Raw genomic sequence first — 13,893 nt, forward strand, 5'->3', positions numbered from 1 at the left:
GGGGCACATCAGAATTACTGGGGTCAGTGAAGTGTCAAAGGCGTCCTCAGTGAGTTGGACGCAAAGTCCTGCCCCACCCCTTTCTCCACTGCCCTCCACTCCCCACTGGAAACCACAGTTCTAATTACGATTCCAACTGTCATTTCAGTGATCACTCCCCACCACTTCCCATGGAGTCGTGCCCCAAATTAATAAAAGAACACACAGAAAGAACATGAAAATGAAAGCATCCATTTACGTTTTCCTCTCTTTTTAACTACCGTTTCATACACCATGGGCTGCCAAAGATTTTTCTCATGTAGGTGGGTTACCTGCTCAACTTTTATCTTCTTAGAATCTTGGAAAAAACGCCATTTTTTCTTAGTGTTGTTTTTAATTATAGGACCATAGCTATTAATTATCAGGTCAGTTCCTCCCTGGATAAATAAAGGGGAAAATGTAAGTATTATATAGTTCAGTTTATCACAAGTAGTGCCTCAAATTTTTAAATGTTAAGAGAAAACAATCACAGATATTACTATTTCTTCTTTTACATAGCAGCATACAACAATTCAGAGTAGTTGTTAGTGATCAAAAAGATATTAGGTTTATCCTTAAGAGAGGAGGGGGAGAGAGAAGAGAGAGAGGAGAGAAACATCGACGTGAAAGAGACACATTAATTGATTGCCTCCTGCTTGGCCAGGGATTGAACCTACAACCAAGGTACATGCCCTTGACTGGGAATCGAACACGAAACCATTTGGTCCTTAGGCCGATGCTCTAATCACTGAGAAAACTGGCTAGGGCTTGTGATATTTTTACTAGAGGCCCGGTGCACGAAATTTGTGCACGAGGAGGGGGGCGGTCACTCAGCCCAGCCTGCACCCTCTCCAATCTGGGACTGCTGGCTCCCAACTGCTCGCCTGCCTGCCTTCCTGATTGCCCCTAACTGCTTCTGCCTGCCAGCCTGATCACTACTTAACCACTACCCTGCCAGCCTGACTGATACCTAACTGCTCCCCTGCCAGACTGTTTGCCCCTAACTGCTCTCCCCTGCAGGCCTGGTCATCCCTAACTGCCCTCCCTTGCAGGCCTGGGTCCCCCCCAACTGCCCTTCCCTGCAGGCCTGGTCACCCCCATCTACCCTCCTCTGCCGGCCTGGTCACCCCTAACTGCCCTCCCTTGCAGGCCTGGGTCCCCTCCAACTGCCCTTCCCTGCATGCCCGGTCATCCCCATCTACCCTCCTCTGCCGGCCTGGTCACCCCTAACTGCCCTCCCCTTGCAGGCCTGGTCCCTCCCAACTGCCTTCCCCTGCTGGCCTGATCACCCACAACTGCCCTCCCTTGCAGGCCTGGTCCCTCCCAACTGCCCTCCCCTGCTGGTCATCTTGTGGTGGCCATCTTGTGTCCACATGGGGGCAGGATCTTTGACCACATGGGGGCAGCTATCTTGTGTGTTGGAGTGATGATCAATCTGCATATTACCCTTTTATTAGATAGGATAGAGGCCTGGTACATGGGTGGGGGCCAGCTGGTTTGCCCTGAAGGGTGTCCCAGATCAGAGTGGGGGTTCCCTCGTGGGGCGGCCTGGGCGAGGGGCCTGTGGTGGTTTGCAGGCCGGCCACGCCCCCTGGCGACCCAAGCGGAGGCCCTGGTATCTGGGATTTATTTATCTTCTACAATTGAAACTTTGTAGCCTGGAGCGGAGCCAAGCCTCCTGCTCGCTCCGTGGAGGCAGCCATTTCTGTTGGGATTTATTTACCTTCTATAATTGAAACTTTGTAGCCTTAAGCGGAGGCCAAGGCAGGCCAGGGCAGGCGGAAAGCTTGGCTTCCTCCATTGCCGGGGGTAACCCTAGCCTCCTGCTCTCTCCAGCTCCGTGGCTGCTTCCATTTATGTTGGAATTTATTTATCTTCTATAACTGAAACTTTGTAGCCTTAGTGGAGGCCTGGGCCCGTCAGAGTGTGTGGAAAGCTTGGTTTCCTCCATCACCAGGGAAACCCAAGCCTCCCTCCTACTCCCTCCATGGCCGAAGCTAGCTTGGTTGGGGTTAATTTGCATATCTGCTCCTGATCGGCTGGTGGGCGTGGCTTGTGGGTGTAGTGGAGTGATGGTTAATTTGCATAATACTCTTATCAGATAGGATTACTCTAAATTTTAGGGAAGGGTTGGGGAAAAATAATTTATAGCTAAATTTGGCAAACTTTTTTTCTGTATAGGGCCACATAGTAAATATTTTAGGCTTTGCAGACTACATATGGCCTCTGTTGCATTTTCTCCATCTTTTTTTCCCCAACCATTTAAAAATGTAAAAAACAAAATAAAAAGAAAAATGTAAAAAAATATTTTTAGCTCAGGTTATGACCATACAAAAGCATGCCCTAGCCAGATTGGTTCAGTGGACAGAGGGTCAGCCTGTGGACTGTAGGGTCCCGGGTTCCTTTCCGGTCATGGGCATGTACCTCAGTTGCAGACTGATCCCCAGCACCCCTACCAGGGCCGCATGTGAGAGGCAACCAATCAATGTGTCTCTCTCACATCAATGTTTCTCTCTTTCTTTCTCTGTTTCTCCCCCTCCCTTCCACTCTCTCTAAAAATCAATGGGAAATTGTCCTAGGGTGAGGATTAACAACAAGCAAACAAACAAAACAACAGGCCATGGACTGGCTTGGGCTTGGCTGTAGTTTACTGACACCTGGTTAATAGCACATTGGTTATGAGAACTATTATAATAATGTACACTATATACTATTTAATGTTGCAATGTGACTAAAAATAATTTCAGTTGCTATTCATAATGCTTATCACTGTACTATTATTACAGTGGAAAGGACATAGAATAACATCCCCCAGTGACATTCTACCAACCTACAATGAATTAGTAAAAAATTGTCCACCCAGTAAATACAGGACAATTCAATTTGTCATAAATATAGATTAACGATTCTGGTGTCCTTACTGAAGACATCTTAGCTCCATACAATCCCATCTAATTGAATTTATGCTACCTTCTCTTTTTTTCTACATCTCTTTCACCTTTAACCCTTTGCACTCGCTTGCTTTTTTCTCGATTCCTTTATTCTAATGCTAACCATGTCGAGTCACACTCGACATCCGAGTGCAAAAGGTTAATTCTTTTATGTATCCCTATCTTCTTCTCCCCAAATATTTTGTATAAGGAAGGATCTGGGTAAAACTGCTTCACATTTCATTACGTGGAGTATGGATATAATACATTTGACATGCAATTTTTTGCTAAGTAAATTTTACACATAAAGAGAAGATGAGTGGATGGAAGGATTACGCACGCAGCAAATGGGTTCCCTAGCTTGCAGTACCTTTGCATCAATGAAGCTGTTGGGCATCTTCATCGGTATTAAGGAGTCTTCATTTTCTACAGCCCCTTCCAGGTTCTTTCCTACTTCATTTCCACCGGCGAGGGAGGCACTGGTTCGAGATAACGGTTGAGTTCCATTCTGTGCCGTCTTGGAAGCAGATGACTTCCTGAAATATTGCAAGAAAAGGAAATCTAATTTCATAGGAGATACAGGCAAATGTACCCAATTTGGGCTATAATCACAACTTTGCACACAAAGTTCTTTAATGTTTGCTTCTCAAATATCTTTAGGAACTTGAGTATTAGATTTTAACTCCAACTCACTGCTGAAAATGTTTATGATTTAAGAAAGCTTCTTTATTTCTTTTTGTCCCAATATCTGGTTACGTATACTTTTAACAAACTCCTAATAAAAGCCTTAATAGTTACAAACTACTATGTTTTATTATTGTTATTTATATTTTATGCATAAATTAAATTTTTTAATTTACATGTTCTCTTTCAGGTCTACAGACTGTCACACTAACATCACATTTCACTTGCCAATTAATGATGGCAAATTTACAGTAGCACTTCTGCAAGATTTAGGCATCACTAAAAGATGGTGCATAAAGATTTTTATAAAAATATTCTTAAAGTGAGAAACCTGGACCCTAAGACTAAGTCAAATCAATATATAAAAATAGGTTAGCACTAACTCTTCATTAATATGTTTTCCTAGTCAAGTACCAAACACATAGAGAGTCAACTCTGAACAACCTAGGCAGATGGAGGGAGTAGTAAGGCACATTACCTAAAAATGGTATGTATTTGGCTTTACTTTTTTTTTTTTTAAATTTACAAAAGGACCTTAAGAAAGTAAAGCAAAAGCCAAAGTATATAAAAGGTTAGAAACAGACAAGTTCACTGAATGCTGAGAATTTAGCTGAAGTCAAATTACAGATGCGATTGCCTGACAGAGTTCACGGAAAAGCAATCCGTACTTATTACATTTGTTTTAATCCATGTCCAGAGAGACCCAACCATCTGTTCTGCGGTGGTGCGGGAGGAGCTCTCAGTGACTCAGGCTTTTCAGGCTACTTAAATGTGAAAATATTCCGAGGAGTAAGGAATCCTCTCATCAGCAGATATATCAGTTTGTGTCACTTTGTTTTTATGTTTTCTGGAAAGCAGCCATGCACAAAAATGATTCATTGTCATTGTATCTCAAATAGCCCAACAGACCCCAAACTTAAAAAAAACTGAATGAGTTTAGTCTTGTCTGCAAATCCAAGCTCATTAGTTTTCAGTCTCTTCAGAACCACTTCTCTTTTGGACATCTTTAATCTGCTGATAAATTTAAATCTGCGCAAGCATTTTTGTAGGCTGTGAGGTAAATTAATAGGGCAAGCATGTCCAACTTTCGGCCTGCGGGCCACATGCAGCCCACAATGAATATTTTTGCAGCCCAACCAATATAACGATATGTAAGAAAGGTTTTAATAAAAATTTCTAACTTAATTTTTTACAATATCCTGTTATACATAATTATTAATAACAAACTACAAGGTTCGCTAATGACTGATTACTATAATCGTGTTGCATTCATTTCCCTTACGCATCTTATTCGCAGGCATACCATTTCTCTCCACTAATACTAGCAGCGAATATTTTAGCAGCCGATGGCCACATCATTAGTCTTGGACTGACTTGTTTGGTGTGCGCAACAGGAAATATTTCGCTTTTGGAGAACAAGAAAAATACGTTTATTTGTGTTATGCTTATTAATCTGTGCAGTTATTCAGTGTCTGGTAAGTTAATGTTCAAGAAAAATATTAATTTTTATTAAAATGTTCTATTATTTTATGTTAACGATTACTCATTTATTTCAGCCCTTTGTATTCAGCATGTCTCTATCGAAATAAACCTATGTCTCTATAAAAATTGAAGCTTTTGTTTTTTTGCAGCCCACATAAACTTAAACCTTGTTTATTTGTCCCGTGTTAGCCTTTGAGTTTGACATGCTTGGAATAGAGCAATACTTTCTATCCAGTCATCTCCCTTAGCCTGTATTTTGATGTCCCAAAGTTTGATGAACAGAACAGGGAAGCTGCCCTGAACTGAACTCAACATTTTTTTTTAAAACTAAAGGATATACTTTGTGTTTCTCAAAATATTAAGGGTATAGCCCTAGCCAGTTTGGCTCTGTGGTTAGAGTATTGGCCCTCGGACCAAAGGGTCAGGGTTTGACTCATGGTGAAGGGCATGTACCTGGGTTGCAGGCCCAATCCCAGCCCGGATCAGGGCATGTCTCTCGCACATCGATGTTTCTTTCTCTCTCACCCCCTCCCTCCCTTCCACTCTCTCTAAAAATCAATAAAAAAAAATATTCTCAGGTGAGTATTAACCAAAAAAATAAATAAATAGAATTTTATTTTTAAAAAAACCACTAAGGATATAAAGAAACTAGGTCTTCATTAAGAATATTTTATTGACATAGTGCATTTTTCAAATGGCAAGAAAGTAATCTTCCAAACTGTGTATATGTCCATAGCTCTAAGAACTCAAGTAATAATATATTTATTTTAAAGTGGAAAATCCCAATTACTCTAAAAGGCACTTGGTTCCAGCTTGCTTCTTGTAGTTACTGTAATTTAAATGTTACTTTAACCACCTCAACATCTCTAGCAATGGAAACACACCTGGCTTTGCTTCGGTATATCAAGATGAGAACACAGATGAGGATGCAGGTCAAGGCGATGCCAACACCTACAGCAATGCCAGTCATTGATTTCTGGTCCAGATGGTAATAGCCTGAATAAACTAGAAGGGGAAACACATTTACTTAGAATCAATTTTTAAAAATCCATGATTCCATTTATCATAATCCTCAGACAGATATTTGCTTTCCTATCATTTTCCTTCCTCTCACAGGAAAACCTTTGACACTTCTGTGTCTAAGCAGAAAAGACACATATTACACTTTTATCAGTGATCTCAGAAAGATTGGTTTATCTTCCCCCAGTGAGGATTCTAAATATGAGTTCCAGATATTGTATGGTTATATCAAACATGAACATCAGTTTATCATTTATTATGCTAAAAGGCACGAGGCACAGTGGTTCCTTGACGGACCAAAGGATAGCGCTCATGTCATGCTATCTTAAAAGCAGAGCTGTATTCGATTAGCTTTCCATTTACGTATTTGCATTTACTCGGCAGTGCTTCTCAAACGCTAAGGTGCATGCGCTTCCCGAGGGCACATGTTAAAAGGCAGATTCTGACTCACTAGTTCTGGAGTGGGGGCTGTGATGCTGCGTGTGTTTTATAAGCTCCTGGGTGATACTCATGCTGCTAGTGCCGTGACACTTCCAGTAGCGAGGCATCTGAGGTGTGAATATGAACCGTACTCTCTTTCCCCTGATAATAGGGTCGTTACTGTGACTACCCGCTTCCTGGGCTTAAATCTGACTGCCCTCCTCTTTTTTCTTTCTCTCTCTCCTGCCCTGGGTGTCTTTCTCATTCTGTTTCTCTCTCTCTCTATGCCATATAAAGCTGCTCCCCGACCCCCAACACACAGGCCCACTTCCCCAGGGACGAGGAGAGGGTAGATTTCTAAAGATATTTTTCCCAATCACTTTTCTTGAGAGAAATAACTTTCTCTCTGGAAAGGCTGTGTTTCTGTGGTGAAAATTCTTAATGGAAATCATGCTCTTCTGAGCTTGACCACCACACCACCACTGTTTATTTCCATGAAACCTCCCAGGAAGCTACTCCCATGAGGTCAGGACGGTGTGGCTCATCTGTCCTGGTGGTTGAACAGCTGGGAAGAGAACTAACTGGGACATAGTGGTCTGAAAACGGCAGCTAATTCTGAGGTAAGTTTGTCTTTTGCTTCCAGGAGTGCAGAGAAGAGCCACACCGCTCCACAGCCTCAGACCCTCACTGGCAACAAGCCGAGAAACGGCGTGCAGGCTTCCGGACATGGCCATTGCAGGCGTGGAGATCAAGTGCAGGGAGCTGAGAAACAGATCTGCACGTTCTTCTCTTAAGAAAAATCAGCGATTGTGACAGTATACCGACCTTTGGCATCAGCAGAATCTAAACGCTTGGGCCTCTGGTTTGACTCAGAAGTTTCCTTTGGAAGCACTGCCAGCTCCACAGAATTCGAAAAGGGTCCTTCCCCCACCTCATTGGATGCAGATATCTTGACAATGTACACATTTCCTGCCACTAGGTTTTCCAACAAAGCCATGGTTATGGCCCCTATTAAAAAAACAGAGCAGTGACAAATTAAGTAAACTTTGTATTTATAAAATGCTTTTACATATACACAATGTTTTACTCTTTCTATAGGTCTGGATACAAACAGCGTTAACAACATTTTATTACGGAATATTTCAAACAGAGGTAGAGAGAGAATGGTATAAAGAACTCAGATTCAACAATTATAATTAGACTAGGGGCCCGGTGCACGAAATTTGTGCACTGGGGAGGGGTCCCTCAGCCCAGCCTGCCCCCTCTCACATACTGGGAGCCCTCAGGGGATGTCCTACTGATGGCTTAGGCCCGATCCCCATTGGGAGCGGACCTAAGCCGCAGTCTGGCCTCCCTTTGCGGGAGGCGACTAGGCTGATCAGGGGAAGGTGCCAGCCCCATCACCCCGCTGCTGCAGCCACTGCCAGTCATCGCAGCTGCCAAGGTATTTTTATCAACACGGACTCCAGTCCCTTCACCATGATAAAATGACAACTTTCTTTAAGGTTTTCAAGATGTGTCTTTCATAGGATATGACATTTCTTTCTTTTTTTTTTTTATCCTCATCTGAGGTTATGTTTCCATGGATTTTTTTTCCCCTTCCCTCAGATCCCAGGCTCGGCCCCTTCCTAAGCCTAAAGCCTCCGCCCGATGGCCGGCTGGGAGTGACCTGGGTGCTGAGGAGGTTCCCAGGACCCAGGTACGTATGCAAATTAACTGCAATCTCTGTTGGGTTGATTTACATACTCACTCTGATTGGCTGTGGGCGTAGCGGAGGTACAGTCAATTTACTTGTTTCTCTATTATTAGGTATTTAAAAATCCAATGTGAGCCTTTTTCCATCTTTTGAAATGTTTAAACTATTTATGATAACTACTGTGCTAGATGATCTTGACCTTACTCTTTATGTTTTTATTGTTTGAGAGTACCTTTATTAAAGCCGGGGATAGTGAAACAAGGAAGGGTTTACAATAAAAGAAGCAACAGGAGAGGGACTAGGTAGGGCTCTGCTTTGGCTCCCTAGAAACCTTATGGGAAAGAAGTGAGCCTGTTAGCTCACTGGAAGGACAGAGAAAAGGGGGCCTTCGGGATAAGTTCAGGGGGTTAGCCCAGGACTAGCTGCCACTGTCCATTGCTCCCCTGGTTCTAAGTCTCCTGGGATCCCTTAGAGTTTCGGAAAAAGAAAATTCACTCAAAAAGGAGATTGGAGTAGGCATGCTCCAAAGAGGGTCACTTGACCTTACCTCTTAAATTAGAAACAACACAATTAGTTTTTTTAAAAAGTGTTTGGTTTGTGTTTTATTTTATTTATTTATTTATTTATTTATTTACTTACTTACTTATTTATTTATTTAATTTTAATACTCACCCAAGGTTATTTTTTTTCCATTGATTTTTAGAGAAAGTGGAAGAGAGAAGGAAAAACAGAGAAATTGATTGGTTGCCTCCTGCAGGCTCCCCAACCAGGGCCTGGGCCAGGGAGGAGCCTGCAACTGAGGTACATGCCCTTGAACGGAATGGAACCCGGGACCTTTCAGTCTGCAGGACGATGCTCTATCCACTGAACCAAACTGGGTAAGGCCAACACAATTAGTTTTGAAAGTAAAAAAATATTTTTCACCCTCCTAATCATTAAGAGTTCTTGAATGTAAACAGGAAATAAAATGCCAAAATTATGTAAGAACCATGAGTGCTGAAGACTAAGACCTCAAATTAACTATCAAAATTACTACCACCAATCTGCCTAGCATCTACTTCTCTCCAAAAAGTAACCTTCATTTGAATTTAGATATGACATTTGGTATGAAAAGGTATTTTCTCTATTGGCATGACTGCTAAGAAGGGTTTCTATTTGGGCACTGCTGTTTCTTTTATTTTTATTTTTTTTATTGATTTCAGATAGGAAGAAAGAGGGAGAGATAGAAACATCAATGATGAGAATCATCGATAGGCTGCCTCCTGCACGCCCCCCATTGGAGATTGAGCCCGCAACCTGGGCATGTGACATGACCAGGAATCGAACTGTGACCTCTAGGTTCATAGGTTGATGCTCAACCACCCAGCCACGCTGGATGGGTGGCACTGGTATTTCTTGAGGTGTCTTTCTGCTCTTGTCACTTCACGGAAGTATTTTTCTTACAAAAGGGACTCTCACCCTAGGGATTAATCCTAATGTTAAGAAAGCAGGTGTAATAGAAATTCATCTAGCAAGTTGTTCCGTCTGCATCTGTGGATATTCACAGGGGAACCTTACTTTCCTACGGTGACTTCATCTCATTTTTTCCTGACTCAGAGCATCCTTACAGTGGCTTCAAAGAGCTTACAATAGCTTGTAAGAGTCACCTCCAGGCCAGAGCTGACTACTCCAAGGCACCTGAAAGAGTCTATTTCATTATGCAAGTGAGCTGTGGGGTGATTTTCGAGCTGAGGACACGATTCAGAGGCCACCTCTGCAGATCACATGGTGGAGGCAGCTGAACCAAGTGGCAATGTGAGCAGCCAAAAACAGCTTGTTTTTATATTCTATGGTTTCAACTTGGCCTGAAGAGCGTGTGAGCTACTTGAGCACACAACTGTTAAATAAACAAACTGACCCATATTTAGAATCAGGAAGAGCCTTTCCACTCTCACAAGTTCCTAGGCAGGTGAGTTAAAAAACAGAGAGGTATTGTAACAGGTTGCAATTAGCTAGAAGGAAAAGCATTTCAACTTCTTCACAAATAGACACATAAATTGAGCTTCCATCTTATCACGTAATACTTTACATTTAATTTGTAAAAGTGCTTGCCAAAAACTAATCGTACCTGAAATGAAAAGTCTTTTAATTTAAATTTTATAAGCGGATGAGCTGAGTGGGTGTGTGTACGCTCATGCTCCCTTCCTTCTGTCTCAGGGCCTTCACATGTCCCCCAGGTATCTACAGATGTCATTTCTTCCCAAAGAACTTACCTTACTACCTCCATCACTTTGTCTTTTCCCCTTATTGGAGCTTTCTTTATAGCACTTATGACACTACCTGCATATTTTTATATTTGCTTGTGTGTTTCCTGAGATGTATGCTCCATTGGGGAAGGAACATTGTTTTGTTCATTGTGGCATTACCAATGCCTAGAAAAGAGCCTGTCACATAGTAATCATTCAATAAGAATTCATTTGATCAATCAATTATGTCCCTACTATTAGTAGTCCAATTTATTTGGCAAATGTTGAGTTAAATGGATTGCTTTAGGAAAGGACTTTAATTCCCAATGTGAATTTCCAACAGTATATGGAATAAATAGTATATGGTGTTTCTCCAATTTATTTAGTCATAGAACTTTTTTTTAAAGAGGGGTACCTTTACCATTTTGGGAAACTCATGCTATAAGAAACAGGGTTCAGGAATTGCGGCAGTAGAGCATGATTTCCTACAGTGCCTTTTAAATTTTAAGATAGTGTGTTCTGTGCAAGGGCTTTAATTTCTGATCCTTTAAATTACACACAAGCAGACTTTCACATCACATTTCTGCTCAACCATCTTAGCATGTACAATTTTAGTCACACAAATTTCATATGGTCATCAGGAACACTTAAAAAATATTTTCACTAATAAAAAATCTTATTCCACCTGGCAATAAATATGTGGTTAGATGTGGTTAGTTATACGTGTAAATATACATCAACACAATATGTATAGAAGATGAATAGACATATAGGAAAAAGATATTGATATTCTCCCTCTTTGCGCCCCCCCCCCCGCCCCCCGCCCCGCCGCCATCTTTTTCTTCACCTTTACCAAAACAAAATTTTAAGCAGGTACAAATGAAGAGCTAAAAGAAGTATGTGCTCATGTGATTAAAATTATTTACTAATACTTATAAAATATCTCACTAAATCAGATTAGTCATTTGGTTAAATGTTGAATTGATAAGTCTTTTTGGAAATAATACAGTAAACGTGAATTACACATTTTAAGAATTTATGGTAGACTGTAAGAGTCACAGCCCACCGATCAATGATACGTCCACCCATGCACACCTGTGGGCAGTCCTCTGTCTCACTGACGCTGGGCTTGCCTACATGGTTTTCCCAGTGCACATTAGCAAATGTGATGCAAGCTGAGGCTTGCAAAGCTTTGTACACGGGCTTCCTCCCTCTCACGTCCTGGTGTTAGAACTCGCTCTTGCTGTTTTTTCAGCTACCCACATTGAAACTGGCGAAGATTTACAGCCTCATGAGTGACCTGAGGAGAGACCAACAGAACTGCCCAGCTGGTCCCAGTCCAAAGTGCTGACTCACAGAACTGGGAGAAGGTACAGTGGCTACGTTTTAGAGTGGTTTGGTAGGTAGCAAGCGGTAACTGATACAAATATAAAACTGTATTGTTAGCAAGTTACGTGCTACTTTCACATCTCTTCAGGGACTAGGAAATCATTCCTTAGTGGGGCTTCTGCTCCATGAAAAACATGACTATACAGCTATCAAAACTCCAGCTAAATTCATCATTTGTTTATTTTACAATTGCATAGAGTTTATTACATCCACATAGTTGTCTTTGAAGTTTATTCTCTTAATTGGGTAAATATTCCCTCAACAGGTAAAATGTATATGTGGAAGTGCCTAGTGCTATAAAGTGTTTAGAATATGTGGACGCTCAACAAAGTTTCTTCTTGAAATCCTTAAGCTTTTCACTGCTTGGCAAACTGTTCTTTTCTCAGTATGCACATCTGAATTAAGAAAAATGCCAAAATAGTGGAGTTTTACTATTTATGCTATTGTCCATCTAAAAACTGGCATTTGGACTTGTTCAAATGAAAGATTCAGAAGTTTTGAAAGAATATAATGATAAAAGCATGCAGTAAGAATGTTAAGAGTTTCAGAATTCAATTTTACTCAGCTAAAAAAAAAAATTGGTGTTAAAAAAAAATTAAATTCAGCCCAGTTGCTCAGTGGTTGATCGTCAACCTATGTACGAATCAGGAGGTCACAGTTCAATTCCTGGTCAGAGCACATGCCAGGTTGCGGGCTTGATCCCCAGTGTGGGGCATGGAGGAGGCAGCCAATCTATGAGTCTCTCTCATCATTGATGTTTCTCTCTCTCCCTCTCCCTTCCTCTCTGAAATAAACAAAAACATGTTAAAATTAAGCAATAAATAAATGAAATTAAATCCAGTGTTTGTTATAAGCCCTAATCAGCTTTTGCCTGTGGACCCTAATATTCATATGGGTTAATTTATTTGCAAGTGGACCATTTCAGTAGCTGTACAAAAGTCTTCGCCCTTAAACCAGGTCCTCTTTCAGTGTTTGCTACTTCAGTGCAAGGTATACCACTACTAGAAATCTAATAATTACCTATACCAGTCTTCCCTCCCTTGCCCCTCACCCTCCCTCCTTAAGCTACCAAGTCCTGCTGATTTTACCTCCTTCATGTTTTTCAACCATTCTCTTCTTTCCCAAGCCTTACCCACCCTAATCCAGATTTATAATCTCTGGATTATAAACGCCGCCCGCTCCTCAACCAAACCTCTTCTATTCACAATAGTCAGAGTGATCTCTGAAATGCGAATTACACGCTCATGCTTCAAATATGCTGATGGCTTCCCAATGCTCTGAGGAAAACCAAAATCCTTAATCATTTGTTGCTCCATAAACATAACCTCAAAACAATCTCTAGATCCCTCTTTCTCTTATTTCCTTATCACTAATAACCTTACTTTTCATTCTCTTTGGTAATTTATGTTCAGTTACCTTCTCGGTGTAGGACCTGCCACTCTCCCGCAATCCAGGCCTTCCTCGATGCATATAAGATAGTGTAGCGTGTCACCACCGTCTCTGGGCCGTCGGGGGGTTTCCAAGAAACCAGAGCAGTGTCATCCTCTATCAGCGTCACTTTTACTCCAACTGGTGGGCCTGCTGGTGCTGTGCACACATGCAGAAAATCTGGTGTTACTAGGATAAAATGGTCACACACACACAAAAACCTGGCTACTAAAATGACAGGCATAGGGAAAAGTTTGAAATACTGGAAACCACTATAAAAACATCTGAGCAGGGGGCTCTTACCGATTATTAGTGATACTAGTACAACGCTATTTTTCTTCTTCCTCTGAAAGCTAATTTCATTTTATAATGTTCAAAACATTTAAAATATATAAAGAAGATAGTAGATTGCTGGGTGGGGAATTACTAAGTCAGAGGTTGTAAGCATTTTTAGGGCTGCTGACACGTTTTGTCACTCTTGACATGTTTATAGTCCCACCAGCAGCACTTGCTCATTAGATATTGTCTTACTCCATTAAGTACTGAATCTAAACTACATTTCTTATTAAAATGTATAGGATATATATTCAACCTGGTCTAG

The 13,893-nt window shown here is 41.4% G+C and overlaps 1 protein-coding gene across 2 annotated transcripts in view; it reads right to left on the bottom strand.

Annotated features, from left to right (window-relative positions):
- Positions 1-13,893, bottom strand: part of PRTG (protogenin) — a gene marked incomplete at its 3' end in the record, with an annotated part of 130,043 nt that overhangs the window by 577 nt on the left and 115,573 nt on the right. For both annotated transcript variants that reach the window (XM_079767757.1, XM_079767756.1), the window contains exons 15-19: positions 13,281-13,451; positions 7,380-7,562; positions 5,999-6,119; positions 3,319-3,484; positions 312-416 (exon numbers count right to left, since the gene is read on the bottom strand). In XM_079767757.1, coding sequence (XP_079623883.1) covers positions 312-416; positions 3,319-3,484; positions 5,999-6,119; positions 7,380-7,562; positions 13,281-13,451 — 746 coding nt within the window. The remainder of the gene's footprint in view (positions 1-311; positions 417-3,318; positions 3,485-5,998; positions 6,120-7,379; positions 7,563-13,280; positions 13,452-13,893) is intronic.

Source organism: Cnephaeus nilssonii, assembly GCF_951640355.1.
Source record: "Cnephaeus nilssonii genome assembly, chromosome: 4".
Classification (NCBI taxonomy): Eukaryota; Metazoa; Chordata; class Mammalia; order Chiroptera; family Vespertilionidae; genus Cnephaeus; species Cnephaeus nilssonii.